Source organism: Scyliorhinus torazame, chromosome 6 (assembly GCF_047496885.1).
Source record: "Scyliorhinus torazame isolate Kashiwa2021f chromosome 6, sScyTor2.1, whole genome shotgun sequence".
NCBI classification, from domain to species: domain Eukaryota; kingdom Metazoa; phylum Chordata; class Chondrichthyes; order Carcharhiniformes; family Scyliorhinidae; genus Scyliorhinus; species Scyliorhinus torazame.
This window is the reverse complement of record NC_092712.1, coordinates 53,340,466-53,353,618: the sequence shown is the minus strand read 5'-3', so window position 1 is coordinate 53,353,618 and position 13,153 is coordinate 53,340,466. Positions and strand designations below refer to the sequence as shown.

General features: G+C 42.1%; 1 protein-coding gene across 2 annotated transcripts in view; it reads right to left on the bottom strand.

The window, feature by feature from the left end:
• The window catches only part of rbm33a (RNA binding motif protein 33a), a 342,024-nt gene that overhangs the window by 111,001 nt on the left and 217,870 nt on the right, over positions 1-13,153 (bottom strand). For both annotated transcript variants that reach the window (XM_072508201.1, XM_072508202.1), the window contains 3 exons: positions 9,112-9,235; positions 7,873-8,192; positions 6,396-6,566 (listed from right to left, as the gene is read on the bottom strand). In XM_072508201.1, the coding sequence (XP_072364302.1) occupies positions 6,396-6,566; positions 7,873-8,192; positions 9,112-9,235 (615 nt within the window). The remainder of the gene's footprint in view (positions 1-6,395; positions 6,567-7,872; positions 8,193-9,111; positions 9,236-13,153) is intronic.

The window sequence follows — 13,153 nt, the reverse complement described above, 5'->3', positions numbered from 1 at the left end:
TGAAACAAAGTGGGAATTCAGTGCAGAGTAGGAATAGGTATTTTGTTTTGCTTTTACTCCGTGCTTTGCAACTTTTAGAATCTCCAACGAGTGCTCTTGCCCTGCTGCAGCAGCAGAGGCTAAAAGCAAGAGAGCGGACTGGTTAGTGAGTTAGGTCGGTAAGCCTTTACATCTTTTAACATATAGTTTGAAAATACTTTTTGTGGTTTATAATCTGTAAGGGCTAAAACTGTTAGTAACGAGGACCAGGAAAGAAGGGCCACAGGAAATTGGATACAATCTGGTTTAGCACAGGGTTAAATCGCTGCCTTTGAAAGCAGATCATGGTAGGCCAGCAGCACGGTTCAATTCCGTACCAGCCTCCCCGAAAAGGCGCCGGAATGTGGCTTTTCACAGTAACTTCATTTGAAGCCTACTTGTGACAAGAAGTGATTTTCATTTCATTTTCATATTAAGCATCTTCCAAAGGTTTAATTTAAAGGGTTACATCATGGCAGGCGAGCTAAAAGCCGTGGTTTGCTCCTCTTACTCCATATGGGAAGCCGGGAACATTTCCAGTGCCCGGGCCAGCATGTGTCCAGCTACAGCTCCTGGAAGCCTGGGTTTCAAAGCTGGAGCGGAGGCTGGGAGCATTGCGGAATATCCGCAAGGCAAGAGTATGTCGTGGACAGTACATATAGAGGGGTGGTCACACCATAGGCTCAGACAAGCAAGGTGATGGGTGACCACCACGCAGAGCAAGAGAGCTAGGCAGGCAGTGCAGGAACCTCCTGTGACCATTCCCCTGTGTAGCCACTTAAAATGGCCAACTCCCGATTCAAAATGGTGAACGGCAAAGGCTGATGGGAAAGTCAGCCAACAAGACAAAAACGAGCAGCTGCAGGTTGACTGTGTATTTACCTCTGGAAAGGCCAGACACTATCGATACCAGCAACCATCAGCATAACAAAACAGCCATCTGCATACTAATGAGCAATCCCGAGGAACAATAAGCAATATTTAGACACACAAAGCAAAACCAGACTCTTCGGCGCCAGCAGAAGCCTACACAAAAGGAGGTGAACGAGCACCTCAAGACCGCCCATCGATCAGGGAACCGCTCCAGCATTGGAGAAAATCGAACCAAGCGATTGGGACAAAGTCCAATCACTTGGGACCAGGTACAGGGTCCGCCCCGAAAGGCGGGAAGCCCCTGGGAACTATAAGAATTGAGCCCCAAGTTCAAATCGCTCTCTTCTCCACCGCTTCTCCAGCTCTTCACTCTTCAGCAGCTGATCGAAACTGTAAGTCTTACTTCAACGCTCGCTACGAGATAGGCGCTCCTAGCTATCAATCTGTACCAACTTCGAATCCCGCAGGCTCAGAACCCGAACAAAAGGCCATGTGTTTCCCTGACCTGGTGGGCCAGTTCCAAGTTAAGTATAGGCCTGTTAGTTGTAGAAGTAGCTTAAACGTAGAATTTGTGCATGAGTAGTGATTACTGTGTATAATAAATGTGCTTTGATTTAAATCTTACTAATCGGTGTATTGGATTATTGATCATTACTCGGACTTGAACCACGTGGCGGTATCATACAGATACCTGGCGACTCAAGAGCAAAGGTGATAAAACAGAGCAATTAAACCAAGGAGAAAATTAGCAACACCTGCAAAAGAGATACACTGCTTTGGATATTGTTAAGCGGAATTACTATCAAGGGGAAAGCAGCAACAACCAAATTTGTTGCAACACGGTTGGTTCTGCTGCGGAGGGGAGGAGTAAAAGGTATGGGAATACAATAGTTATAGGGGATTCAATTGTAAGGGAACTGGACAGGAATCTCTGAGGCAGCAAAGTGATTCTAGGATGGTATGTTGTCTCCCTGGTGCTAGGGTCAAGGATGTCTCGGAGCGGCTACAGGATATTCTGAAGGGGGAGGGTGAAGAGCCTGTGGTCGTGGTACAAACGACATAGGTTACAAAAAAGGGATGAGGTCCTAAAAGTAGAATAAAGGGAGCTAGGAAGAAAGTTGAGAAGTCAGACTCAAATATCGTGATCTCAGGATTACTACGTGCTAGTCATAGTAGAAATAGCAGTATGTATCGGGTGAATACGTGGCTGAAGAGATGGTGTGAGGGAGAGGGTTTCAGTTTCCTGGGGGAACTGAGACCAGTACAAACTTGATGGGTTACATCTGGGCAGAATCGGGACCAATGTCCTGGGGAGGATTTGCTCGAGTGGCCGGGGAGAGATTAAACTAAAAAGGCAAATGGACGGGAACCTATGCATGGTGTCAGAGGAGGGGGAACCAAGGACAAAAGCAAAAGGCAGAAAGGGGAATAAGAAAAGAGGTAGGCAGAAAAACCAAGGACCAGATTAAACAGGGCCAGTGAAAAATATTCATAGCGGGACAAGTAATACTAGGAAGACAAGCTTAAAGGCTTTGTGCCTTAATGTGCCAAGCATTTGCAATAAAATGGATGAACTAATCATGTAAATTATGTAAACAGCTATGATATAGTCGGGATAACGGAGACATGGCTGCAGGGTGACCAGGGATGGGAACTGAACATCCAGGGGTAATTAGGTAAAATTAGCCAACGGAAAAGGCGGTTGGAGTTGCGTTGCTGGTTAAAGTAGAGATTAACCTAATAATGATGAAGGATTTTAGCTCTGACAATGTGGAATCTGTATGTGTCGAGCTGAGAAACAACAAAGGGCAAAAAACGTTAATGGGCATTATATATAGACCCCCCAAGCTGGAGTGAGGTTGGAAATGGCATTAAGCAGGAAATTAGAGACGCATGCGATAAAGGAACATCTGTAATTATGGGTGATTTTAATCTGCATGTAGATTGGACAAATCAAATTAGCCACAATGCCATAGAGGAGGAATTCATCGAGTGTATACGGGATGGTTTTCTGGACCAAAAAGTTTAAGGAACCAACTAGAGAACAGGCCATCCTAGGCTGGGTACTGTGTAATGGGAATGGAAGCACTGACAATCTAGTTGTGCAAGGCCCCTTGGGGATGAGCGACCATGACATGATAGAATTTTTCATCAAAATGGAGAGTGGCATAGTTGATTCTGAGACTAAGGTCCGGACTCCGAAAAGGATGATGATGCACAAGTTGGCTATGATCGATTGGGAAACGTTACTGAAAGGTTTGACAGTGGATAGGCAAGAGTAAACATTCAAGGAGGGTGTGAGGGTACTGCAACAATTGTTTATTCCTGTCTGGCACAGAAGTAAAATGGGAAAGGTGATCAATCCATGGCTTATAAGGGGAATTAGAGATTGTATTCGATTCCAAGGAAGAAGCATACAAATTGGCCAAGAAAAACAACAGGTCTGAGGATTGGGAACAGTTTAGAATTCAGCAATGAATCAAAGATTTTGTAGCAGAGCACTTAAAAAACATGGATTTATGAAGGGGAAATCATGCTTCACAAGTCTACTGGAATTCTTTGAGGATGTAATTAGTAGAGTTCATGAGGGTGAGCCAGTGAGTGCAGTTTATTTGGACTTTCAGAAGGTTTTCCACAAATTCCCACATAAGGGATTAACGTGTAAAATTAAAGCACATGGGATTAAGGGTAGTGCATTGAGATGGATAGAAAACTAGACAGGAAACAAAGTGTAGGAATTAACCGGTCTTTTTCCAAGTGGCAAGTAGTGACTAGTGGGGTACCTCAGGGATCAGTGCTGGGGCACAATATACATTAATGATTTAGATGAGGGAACAAAATGTAATATCTCCACAATTGCAGGAAATTAGAGACGCATGCGATAAAGGAACATCTGCAATTATCAGTGATTTTAATCTGCATGTAGATTGGACAAATCAAATTAGCCACAATACCATAGAGGAAGAATTCATGGAGTGTATACGGGATGGTTTTCTGGACCAAAAAGTTTAAGGAACCAACTGGAGAACAGGCCACCCTCGGCTGGGTACTGTGTAATGGGAACAGAAGCATTGGCAATCAAGCTAGGCCCCTTGGGGATGAGCGACCATAACATGATAAAAATTTTCATCAAAATGGAGAGTGGCATAGTTGATTCTGAGGCTAAGGTGAGGGTGAGCTGTCAGGAGGATGCAGAGACACTTCACTGTGATTTGGACAAGTTAAGTGAGGGGAAAAATGAATGGTAGATGCAGTATAATTTGGATAAATGAGAGGTTATCCACTTGGTAGCAAAAACGGGAAAGCAGATTATTATTTGAATCGTCCTAAATTAAGAGAGTGGAATGGGCGGCACGGTAGCAGTGGTTAGCACTGTTGCTTCACCAGCTCCAGGGTCCCAGGTTCAATTCCCGGCTTGGGTCACTGTCTGTGTGGAGTCTGCCTGTGTCTACATGGTTTTCCTCCCACAAGCCCCGAAAGACGATCTGTTAGGTAATTTGGACATTTTGAATTTTCCCTCCGTGTACCCGAACAGGCGCCGGAATGAATGACGACTAGGGGCCTTTCACAGTAACTTCATTGCATCGTTAATATGAGCCTACTTGTGACAATAAAGATTATGTCCTCATACACCAGTCGCTGAAGGTAAGCATACAGGAGCAACTGGCGGTAAGGAAGGCAAATGGTATGCAGGCCTTCATAGCGGCAGGATTCGAGTACAGGGGCAGGGATCTCTTGCTGCAATTATACAGGTCCTTGGTGAGGCCAGTCCTGGAATAGTGTGCGCAGTTTTGCTCTCCTTATCAGAGGAAGGATTTTCTTTCGTTAGAGGGAGTGCAGTGAAGGTTTACAAGACTGATTCCTGGGATGGCAGGATGGACATACGAGGAGAGATGGAGTTGGCTAGGATTGTATTCACTGGAGTTTAGAAGAATGAAGGGGGGGATCTCACAGAAACCTATAAAATTCTAACAAGAAAAGACAGAATAGATGAAATAAGGATGTTCCCGATGGTGGGGGTGTCAGAACCAAGGTTCACAGTCTGAGGATACGGGGTAGACCATTTAGGACAGAGTTGAGGAGAAATTTCTTCACCCAAAGAGTGGTCAGCCTGTGGAATTTGATACCACAGTGAGTCCTCGAAGGCAAAACATTGCATGTTTTCGAGAAGCAGTTTCATATACCTCTTGGGGCGAAGGGGATCAAAAGATATTTGGCGGGGATTGGGGGGGGGGGGCCTCCGGCTAGAGTTGGACGATCAGCCATGATCAGAATGAATGGCTCGGAGGGCCAAATGGCCTCCTCCTGCTCCTATTTTCTATGTAATCCTAACCACAATGCCACATACCAAAGAAACACCACATATTAACAAAGAATCACACAATTGTTGCAGCGCAGAGGCCAATGAGGCCCAGTATCTGCACCAGCACTCCAAATGAGCAATTCATCTATTACTATTCTTCCTCCTTCCCGTAAGCTTGCATGTTCTTCCTGATCAGGTAACGGTTCAATTCCATTTTGAACGCTTCAATTGAAGCTGCCTCCAAGCAGGGCATTTCAAACCCCAAGCACCTGCTGTGTAAAATAGTTTCTCCTCATATCATTTTTGCTTCTTCTACTAATTACCTTAAATTTGTGCCCTCCTGTTCTTGTCCTTTCATGGGTGGGAGCAATTTTTCCTTATCTATTTTCTCCAGGCCCCTTATGATTTTTAATACCTGTATCCATTCGCCTCTCAGCTTTCTTTTCTCCAAAGAGAACAGTCCTAATTTCTCTAATCTATCTTCATAATTGAAGTTCCTCATCTCTGGAACCATTCTCATGAATATTTTCTACACCCTCTCTAATGCCTTCATATCCTTCCCAAAGAGTGGAGCCCAGAACTGATCGCAATACTTCAGCTGAGGCTAAACTAGTGACGTATACAAATTCAACATTACCTCCTTACTCTTGTACTCTATGTCACTATTAATAAAGCTCAGGGTACTCTATGCTTTATTCACTGCTCTTGCAACCTGTCTTGCCATTTTAAATGATTTATTCACAATACACCCAGGCCTCTCTGTCCCCCCCCTTCAGAGTTGTGCCCTTTACTTTATCTCTCCATGTTCTTCCTGCAAAAATGAATAACCAGCCACTTCTCTGCATTAGACCTCACCTTCCACTTGTCCGCACATTCCACCAACTTGCCCCTTTGACGTTCTACACTACCCTCCTCACAGTTCACAATATTTCCCAAGTTTTGTATCATCAGCAAACTTTGAAATTGTGCCCCGTGCACCAAGGTCATGGTCATTAATATATATCTGGAAAAGCAAAGTTTCTAACATTGACCCGAGGAACACCACTACAAACATTGTCATCTAGAATTCTGCTTTCAGGACAAACCAAGCACTGAAGCAGATTATTAAAGTAAAAACAACTAATGAGCCAACAAACCAAAATTTAAAATTAATATTTTCCATTTTATGGTGTGAAAATTTTCAAATAGAAAGGGTGCTCACATGTCGAAGCTTCATTGTATTCTGCCGCTGTGGTCGTTGATGTCGTTTGTCATTTACAGATGTCGGAAGAATCTGCAAGTGTGGCCTAAACTGGTGTGGAGGGTTAGGAATGATTGGCTGAGGTGAACAGTTATTCTGGTGCTGTGGTAGTGGCTGCAGCTGCATGGGTGGCTGAAAGGCAGAAATAAGCACGGGGTTAATATTCCAATGCTAGGAAATGTTCTCTGCTGTGCAAATACATATTCATAAAATGTAGCACTGTAGATTAGAGATAATTGTCTGTTCCTTAGGCCTTCTCCTGCATGAGTGCAGCAATCCGGAATTTGCCTTGCAAGTCAGGGACACCCAACACTCCTTTTAAGATGTAAATGTGAGCAACCACACAGCAAACTTATAATGTACGATTCAGTTTAGTCAGCAGGCTACATAACCAAGAATTATTCGCCAGTAGATTACTCCCAAATACAACAAAAGTAATGCACACAAACTCTTGCAGCATGTTAACCTGTTTTGTTTTCACTAGCTACTGAGCTGCAGCTACATTTTCCAAGAATAGGCGGCTTCTTATTCTAAATTCATCAAAAGCGTAACCATAATCCATCTATTTTTCTTCCACTTTCTCTCCATCCTCTCTAATTACTGAATCCATATAGACCATGACCATTTGTTTTAATTTACTCCTGCTTACTAAGTACTTACTCATAGATACAAACATGCGTAATGTCTCAACATAGTTGGTTAAAACTATGGATAAAACTTACATAATTAACAGTAAACATATTGCAATAATGGTCAACACACATTTTCAAAAAACCATATCTACAACAGTTACCCAGTGTACAGGTAAACAGTTTATCATTCAATTTACAGAAACTATGATCTGTGACTACTACATAATGTACAGACTATTAAGTATTACATTATGTATACATGTTTTAGTTCATAACATTTTTACTGTAAACAAAAATATTGCTTTTACATAGTTTAACCACCGGAATTCAATAGTCACTTAACTCAAGGTAACTTAATTTAAATCACTTAATATATTCCTGCATTATTTGCAGTGCTCAATTCAAATTACTCGACAATCCAATTTTTAAGACTTTTATAAATAGGTCCTAGTGTCAGTGGAAGACATTAAACTGTTGAGCTCTATTTATCTTTTAAGCAGCAGAGGGCGCCCCCATCTTCTTCAATGATGCACCCCAGGCATTTTCATAGCAAACATGGATTTCACATTCAATAGAAATCTAAGAAATAGATTATTTCCCAGCACACAGCAGAGCCGCCATATTGTACAAGTATCCCATCCACACAAACCTGCTGCACAAATGCATAATTTAGCGTCATATCGTTTGTCTCCCACACAAGAGACAACTGCAGGATTTCATATAATGCTTTGCTAATCATAACTGTTAGAACTAAGGTTACATTCGGACTACTTTGGCTACTCAAGAGTTGAGAATTTTTCTCTTACCTGCATATTTTGTTGAAGGTGGGGTGATGGTGGAAATGGTTGTCCAGGACCTTGTGGAAATTGCTGTCTTGGAGGAATAAATGGTCTTGGATTCAATGGGCCAGGCTGGTTAAAGGGAGGCATCCCCATATGACCTTGGGGTTGAAGACTAGTTCTGATTGGAGCTTCCCTTGGAAACATGTGATGTTGGCCCGGCTGGTTAAAACCTGGACCTGGATGGCTGTATACCATGGGAGGTTGCAAAGACATAGCATGGTTGTTCATAAGTGGAGGTGGAGGACTTCCCTGCTCAAACATATGTTGTCCTTGGAACCTTGGTTCTGTGAATTCAAACATGCATCAATGTTATGATGAACTGTGCTGCGTTAATACTTCCTCCAACATTATAAATTGACCCTTTCACTACAAGACCTTTCGGACGCGATCGAACTGGGAAAAAAAGCCCGTTCTGGGCACTTGAACAACACCGCTATCGAACGGCAGTCTGTTACATTTTCAGGTCTCAGCAGGGAACGCCCTGCTGAGGCTGCACTCAGTCGCATTTCCTGCACTGAGGAGCTCTGCTCGCCAGTGCAGGAAGAGATCGGACGGCATAACCCCCTCCCCCCCCCTCCCTTCCACCCCGCATGTCATGGCACCCCAGGCCCAATCAGCAAAATGCCTGGAATTCTGGCGGTGCCATCCAGGTGGCAGTGACACGGTACCCAGATGACATCAGAAGTGCCAGTGTGCCACTCTGCCCAGATTTCAACCACCCGGAGGCCTCCGATCGCCTGGGAGACCAGACCTACCCCCCGTGCCATTCCACCTGGTTCCTGTTTGTGGGGACCAGTGCTAAACAGCACCATACTGAGAACTTCGTGGCAAGGCTGGTGGGTCCCGGGTGTCGTTTAGATCTGACATAGGCATAATTAAGTGAGCAGTTAAGCTCACTTAACTATGCAAGTCTGAATCCCACTCACAATGGGATCGTGAGATCTCGCAGCACGTAACACCTAGCATCGAGAATCCCAGAAGAGGCCTCTCACGGGATCTACCGGCCGCGTCCCATCCCGATTCCAGCAGGATGCAGCTGCTAAATCACACCCTTAATTATTACAAAATGCCTAACAAAGATGAATATCCAAGATCAGTATTTTTAAAATTGTTCATAACTTGCATTAGTCCAAGAATATGCTTTCTCCAACTATATTTCAATTGAAGACTTTTGCCTTTAAAAATACTTCCTACGTTTCTTACCGCCAATGAAAAAGGGTTCTCTCTCTTGAGGGTGTGGTCCTCTCCATGGTTCCTGAAGAGGTAGCCTGGGTGGCTGATTAAAATTAGCAGGGACTGGAAGAGGTGGTTGAAATTCTGGAGGGCTCTGATAATGAAATAACATGTTCGTCAGTAGGTTGCAGTAAAACTCCATGCAAATTATGGGGTCTGGATTGATGTGGATAATTTCCTCCAGTCACAACATTGAACATCTGATAAATAATACGAACATGAATACGAAATAGGAGGTGGGCCATTTGGCCCCTCAAGCCTGCTCTGCCATTCAATATGGTCATGGCTGAACAGTGTGTGTTGAGTTGCACATTCCCCATCTATCGCCAATCACCCGTGATTCCCTTGCCTACCTGCGCCTTAAATATATTCAGTGACCCCGTTTCCACGACCTTCTGATGCAGAGAGTTCCCAATCATAAATTAGTCCACATTATTATCAGTACAAACTAACAGATGGGCACCCTAGATCACCAGACTGTCAATTTTCATTACTAATGTTCCAATAAAATCATCAGCTCTCATCAATATGACGTGGCAAATTTCTCTAGTCTCAATTCAAATTGATCTATGATTCTCTAATGATTTGGAAACTTAAGTTGTAATGTAATGTAATGCTTCTAATGCTTTTTTTTTTTAAAAGGATAATAAAACTTGATGGGCATAGATAGAGAGTGGGCAAGAGGGTTAACTATTCAACCAGTTTGAGGAGCAATTCTTGTTTCTGTCATTACAGCAGGAGCAAGAGTTTGCCTGTGTCATCAATTCATTATATATTGCGCATAGTTCATCATACATTGCATTCACATACACAGAACACACACACACACACATACCAAATAAGCAAGATAAAGGCGCTTTAATCCTTTGCCGAATAAGACGACACTTAGCTTTCTCATTTTATCCTCGCATAGACTCATCCCGGTTCAGAAATTAACCTTCTTTGGCATATGATCCTTATACAAATTGTGCTTTTGCTTTTCCACCTTGTGTTAATTATATGATGCTATCAATGGTAATCCATCTTTTCATATGGAATGATGGCACTCGCTTACAATGGTAAAACAGCTAAAACTTCACATAAGGTGCTCAACAAAAAGTTAATCAACTACTGAAAGGAGTAACAGCCAACCAAGAGGATCAAATGGCTATTGTACCACTTATCAGTTTTTTCAATAGCTTCAGCTGTATAGCCACAAAACCTTTAATTAAATACCTTAACAACATTGTTAAAATCTTATGAATTGTTCACCAAATTAACAGTGTCCATCTTCAAGGCAAGCATTTATTATTAATCCTACTTAAAATGTAAAATAGTTATACGAGAAAATAAATCTGATATTCTGGGTGAGCACAAGTTAATTCAACTGACTGTTACTGGCTGGAGAAAAAAGGCAAAACCTAAGTAAATTAAATGACTGCTATACAGCCTGCATTACTATTACAATACACAGTGAAGGATGTTCAGTTACTGGATATAGATCCCCTTATCTTCCAGACCAGAAGTGACAGTATCAAGCACTCGTGAGAAAAAAAAGATGTCATGAATAAACCTGTACGCCTATCTCTTTACATTCACAGAGGCTATATACACCAGAGTGGTTATTAACCCCAGAGATATCCCTCAGGCGTACATATTTCTGTTTTTAAGTATAGCCACCTCATATTTTAGAACTATATAAATATAGGATCCTTTAGATCTTTATTTAATGTTCGCATTTGACGAAAGGTGTACCTATAACCATTGCTTTTTAAATGCTAATGTTAACTTCAACTCATTTATAATAACCAACTGTAAAGCTTACTGAGCCTCAACACCCGACAGTTCATTAGAATAGTTGTAAATCTGAAATTTAAGTATTAGCCTACAATTTTAAAAGCCTTCATACTGGGATAATTTTCTCTTCAAACTGCTTTAGTTTCAAGATAAGCTAATGAGGGCAAAGAGTTGGACGCAACTATTGTAAATATTTCATTCTATATCCAACATCTCTCAGCCTGAATTTTTATTTTAATAATCCAAGTGCACACTTGGCAAATGTTAAAAGATATATATGGGAATATAGTACATTAGCCTTAATTACCATTTTAAGCTCGACATTCACTAAGCTGCCTTTTCAAATCAAGAAGCTTGAAGTTTTTTAAGCTGCTCTTTTATATGCAATTGCATCAGAATGCAAACTGGTGAATTTGATATGCAAGACTGAATTCCGAAAAAAATTTAAACCCTATTATACTCTTGCGCCTAATGATAGTTTTACTGGTGTTAATTACCTCCAGCAAGGTTAGGAGCAGCTTCAGGAGGAGACACAGACTAGTGAAATAGGCAGACCATGCACAGAAGTGATTCATTTTGGAAGGATGAATGAGAAGAGGCAATATAAACTAAATAGAAAATTTTGAAGGCGATGCAGAGGTACAAATCTTTGAAGATGGCAGGATAAATTGATACGGGTGTTGAAAAGTATATGGAATCCCTGGCTTTATAAATAGAGGCAATGCGTACAAAAGTAAGGATGTTCTGTTCAATCTTCATAAATTATTGGTAGGCCTGAGGTAGAGTACTGTATCCAACCCGGAGAATTACACTTCAGGAAAATAGTCAACGGGTGGCACAATGGCGCAGTGGTTAGCACTGCTGCCTCACGGCACTGACGACCCGGGTTCAATCCCGGCCACAGGTCACTGTCTGTGTGGAATTTTCACATTCTCCCCGTCGCTGCGAGGATCTCACCCCCACAACTCAAAGATGTGCAGGGTAGGTGGATTGGCCGCACTAGAAAAATTTCAAAAAAAAGGAAAATAGTCAAAGCCTTGGAGAGAGCAGAGAAGAGTTACTACAATGGTACTAGGGATCAGGAACTTTAATTATGTGAAGAATAGAGAAACTGAGGTTATTCTCCTTAAGAGCAGTGAAGGTGAAAGGGATTTTTAAAATGTGTTTAAATTTATGAAATGAAATGAAAATGAAAATCGCTTATTGTCGCAAGTAGGCTTCAAATGAAGTTACTGTGAAAAGCCCCTAGTCGCCACAATTTGGCGCCTGTTCGGGGAGTCTGGTACGGGAAGAGTTTTGATAGGGTAAATAGAGAGAAATTATTTGCATTGCAGATGAGTCTGTAGTCATAGTTAAGCAAAATGGCAAGAAAATTATAGCTGAAAAGGATAAAAATATTTTTATGCAGCAAGTTAAGGTGGTCGAGAATACAATGCCTGAGAGGGTGGTGGCAAAAAATTCAACAGTAATTTTCAACAGGCAATTAGATCGGTACTTGGAAAGTAAACATTTGAAAGGTTATGGGGCAGAGGATGAGTGGAACTAGTTGGGTAGCTATTTCCAAGACCATTCAGGCCAGGAACAGTGGGTTGAATGGTCTTGGAAACATACCATGTAGGATAGGTAGATACAGGACACGGGACAGAATACTAATATTCTGATGATGTTATCTTAAACCAGTGGACTACCAACAATTAAAGCCCCCAGTTCCTATTTAACTTAGGTTAACTACAGGACACATGCAGAATAGGCTGATTCTCTATTCTTGATAAATTTTGCAGACATCATTAGAAAAATGCTGATTAATTTATTTTAAATTCACACCAATTTGCTCTCCTCTGTTCTGATCACATAGACACTTTGCTCACTGCCATTCCATTGGAGCCGGTCACCCTCTGGTACATCATAGAAGTGACCATAATTCCTCAGAGAGCCTCAATACAGCAAGCAGGCCATTCAGCTGCAGATACAGCATAAGAAGCCAAATTATTTCCACATATGCAATTCCAGATGCTCAACAATCTGGAATCTTGGCCCATTAATTCCTCAGTAACTCAGGTGTTGAGGCCACTTGTACCTGACAGCCTTGTTGGCAGAGATCAGCTAACTACACACAACCTGGGCATTGGTCAGAGGTATCCCCTATACACTGAGTCAATAAAGACGCAGGGATTATTTTCTTAGTTTCCCAAAATCAGATAAACCCACTCATAGCCGGGGTTTTAAAAAAAATGTA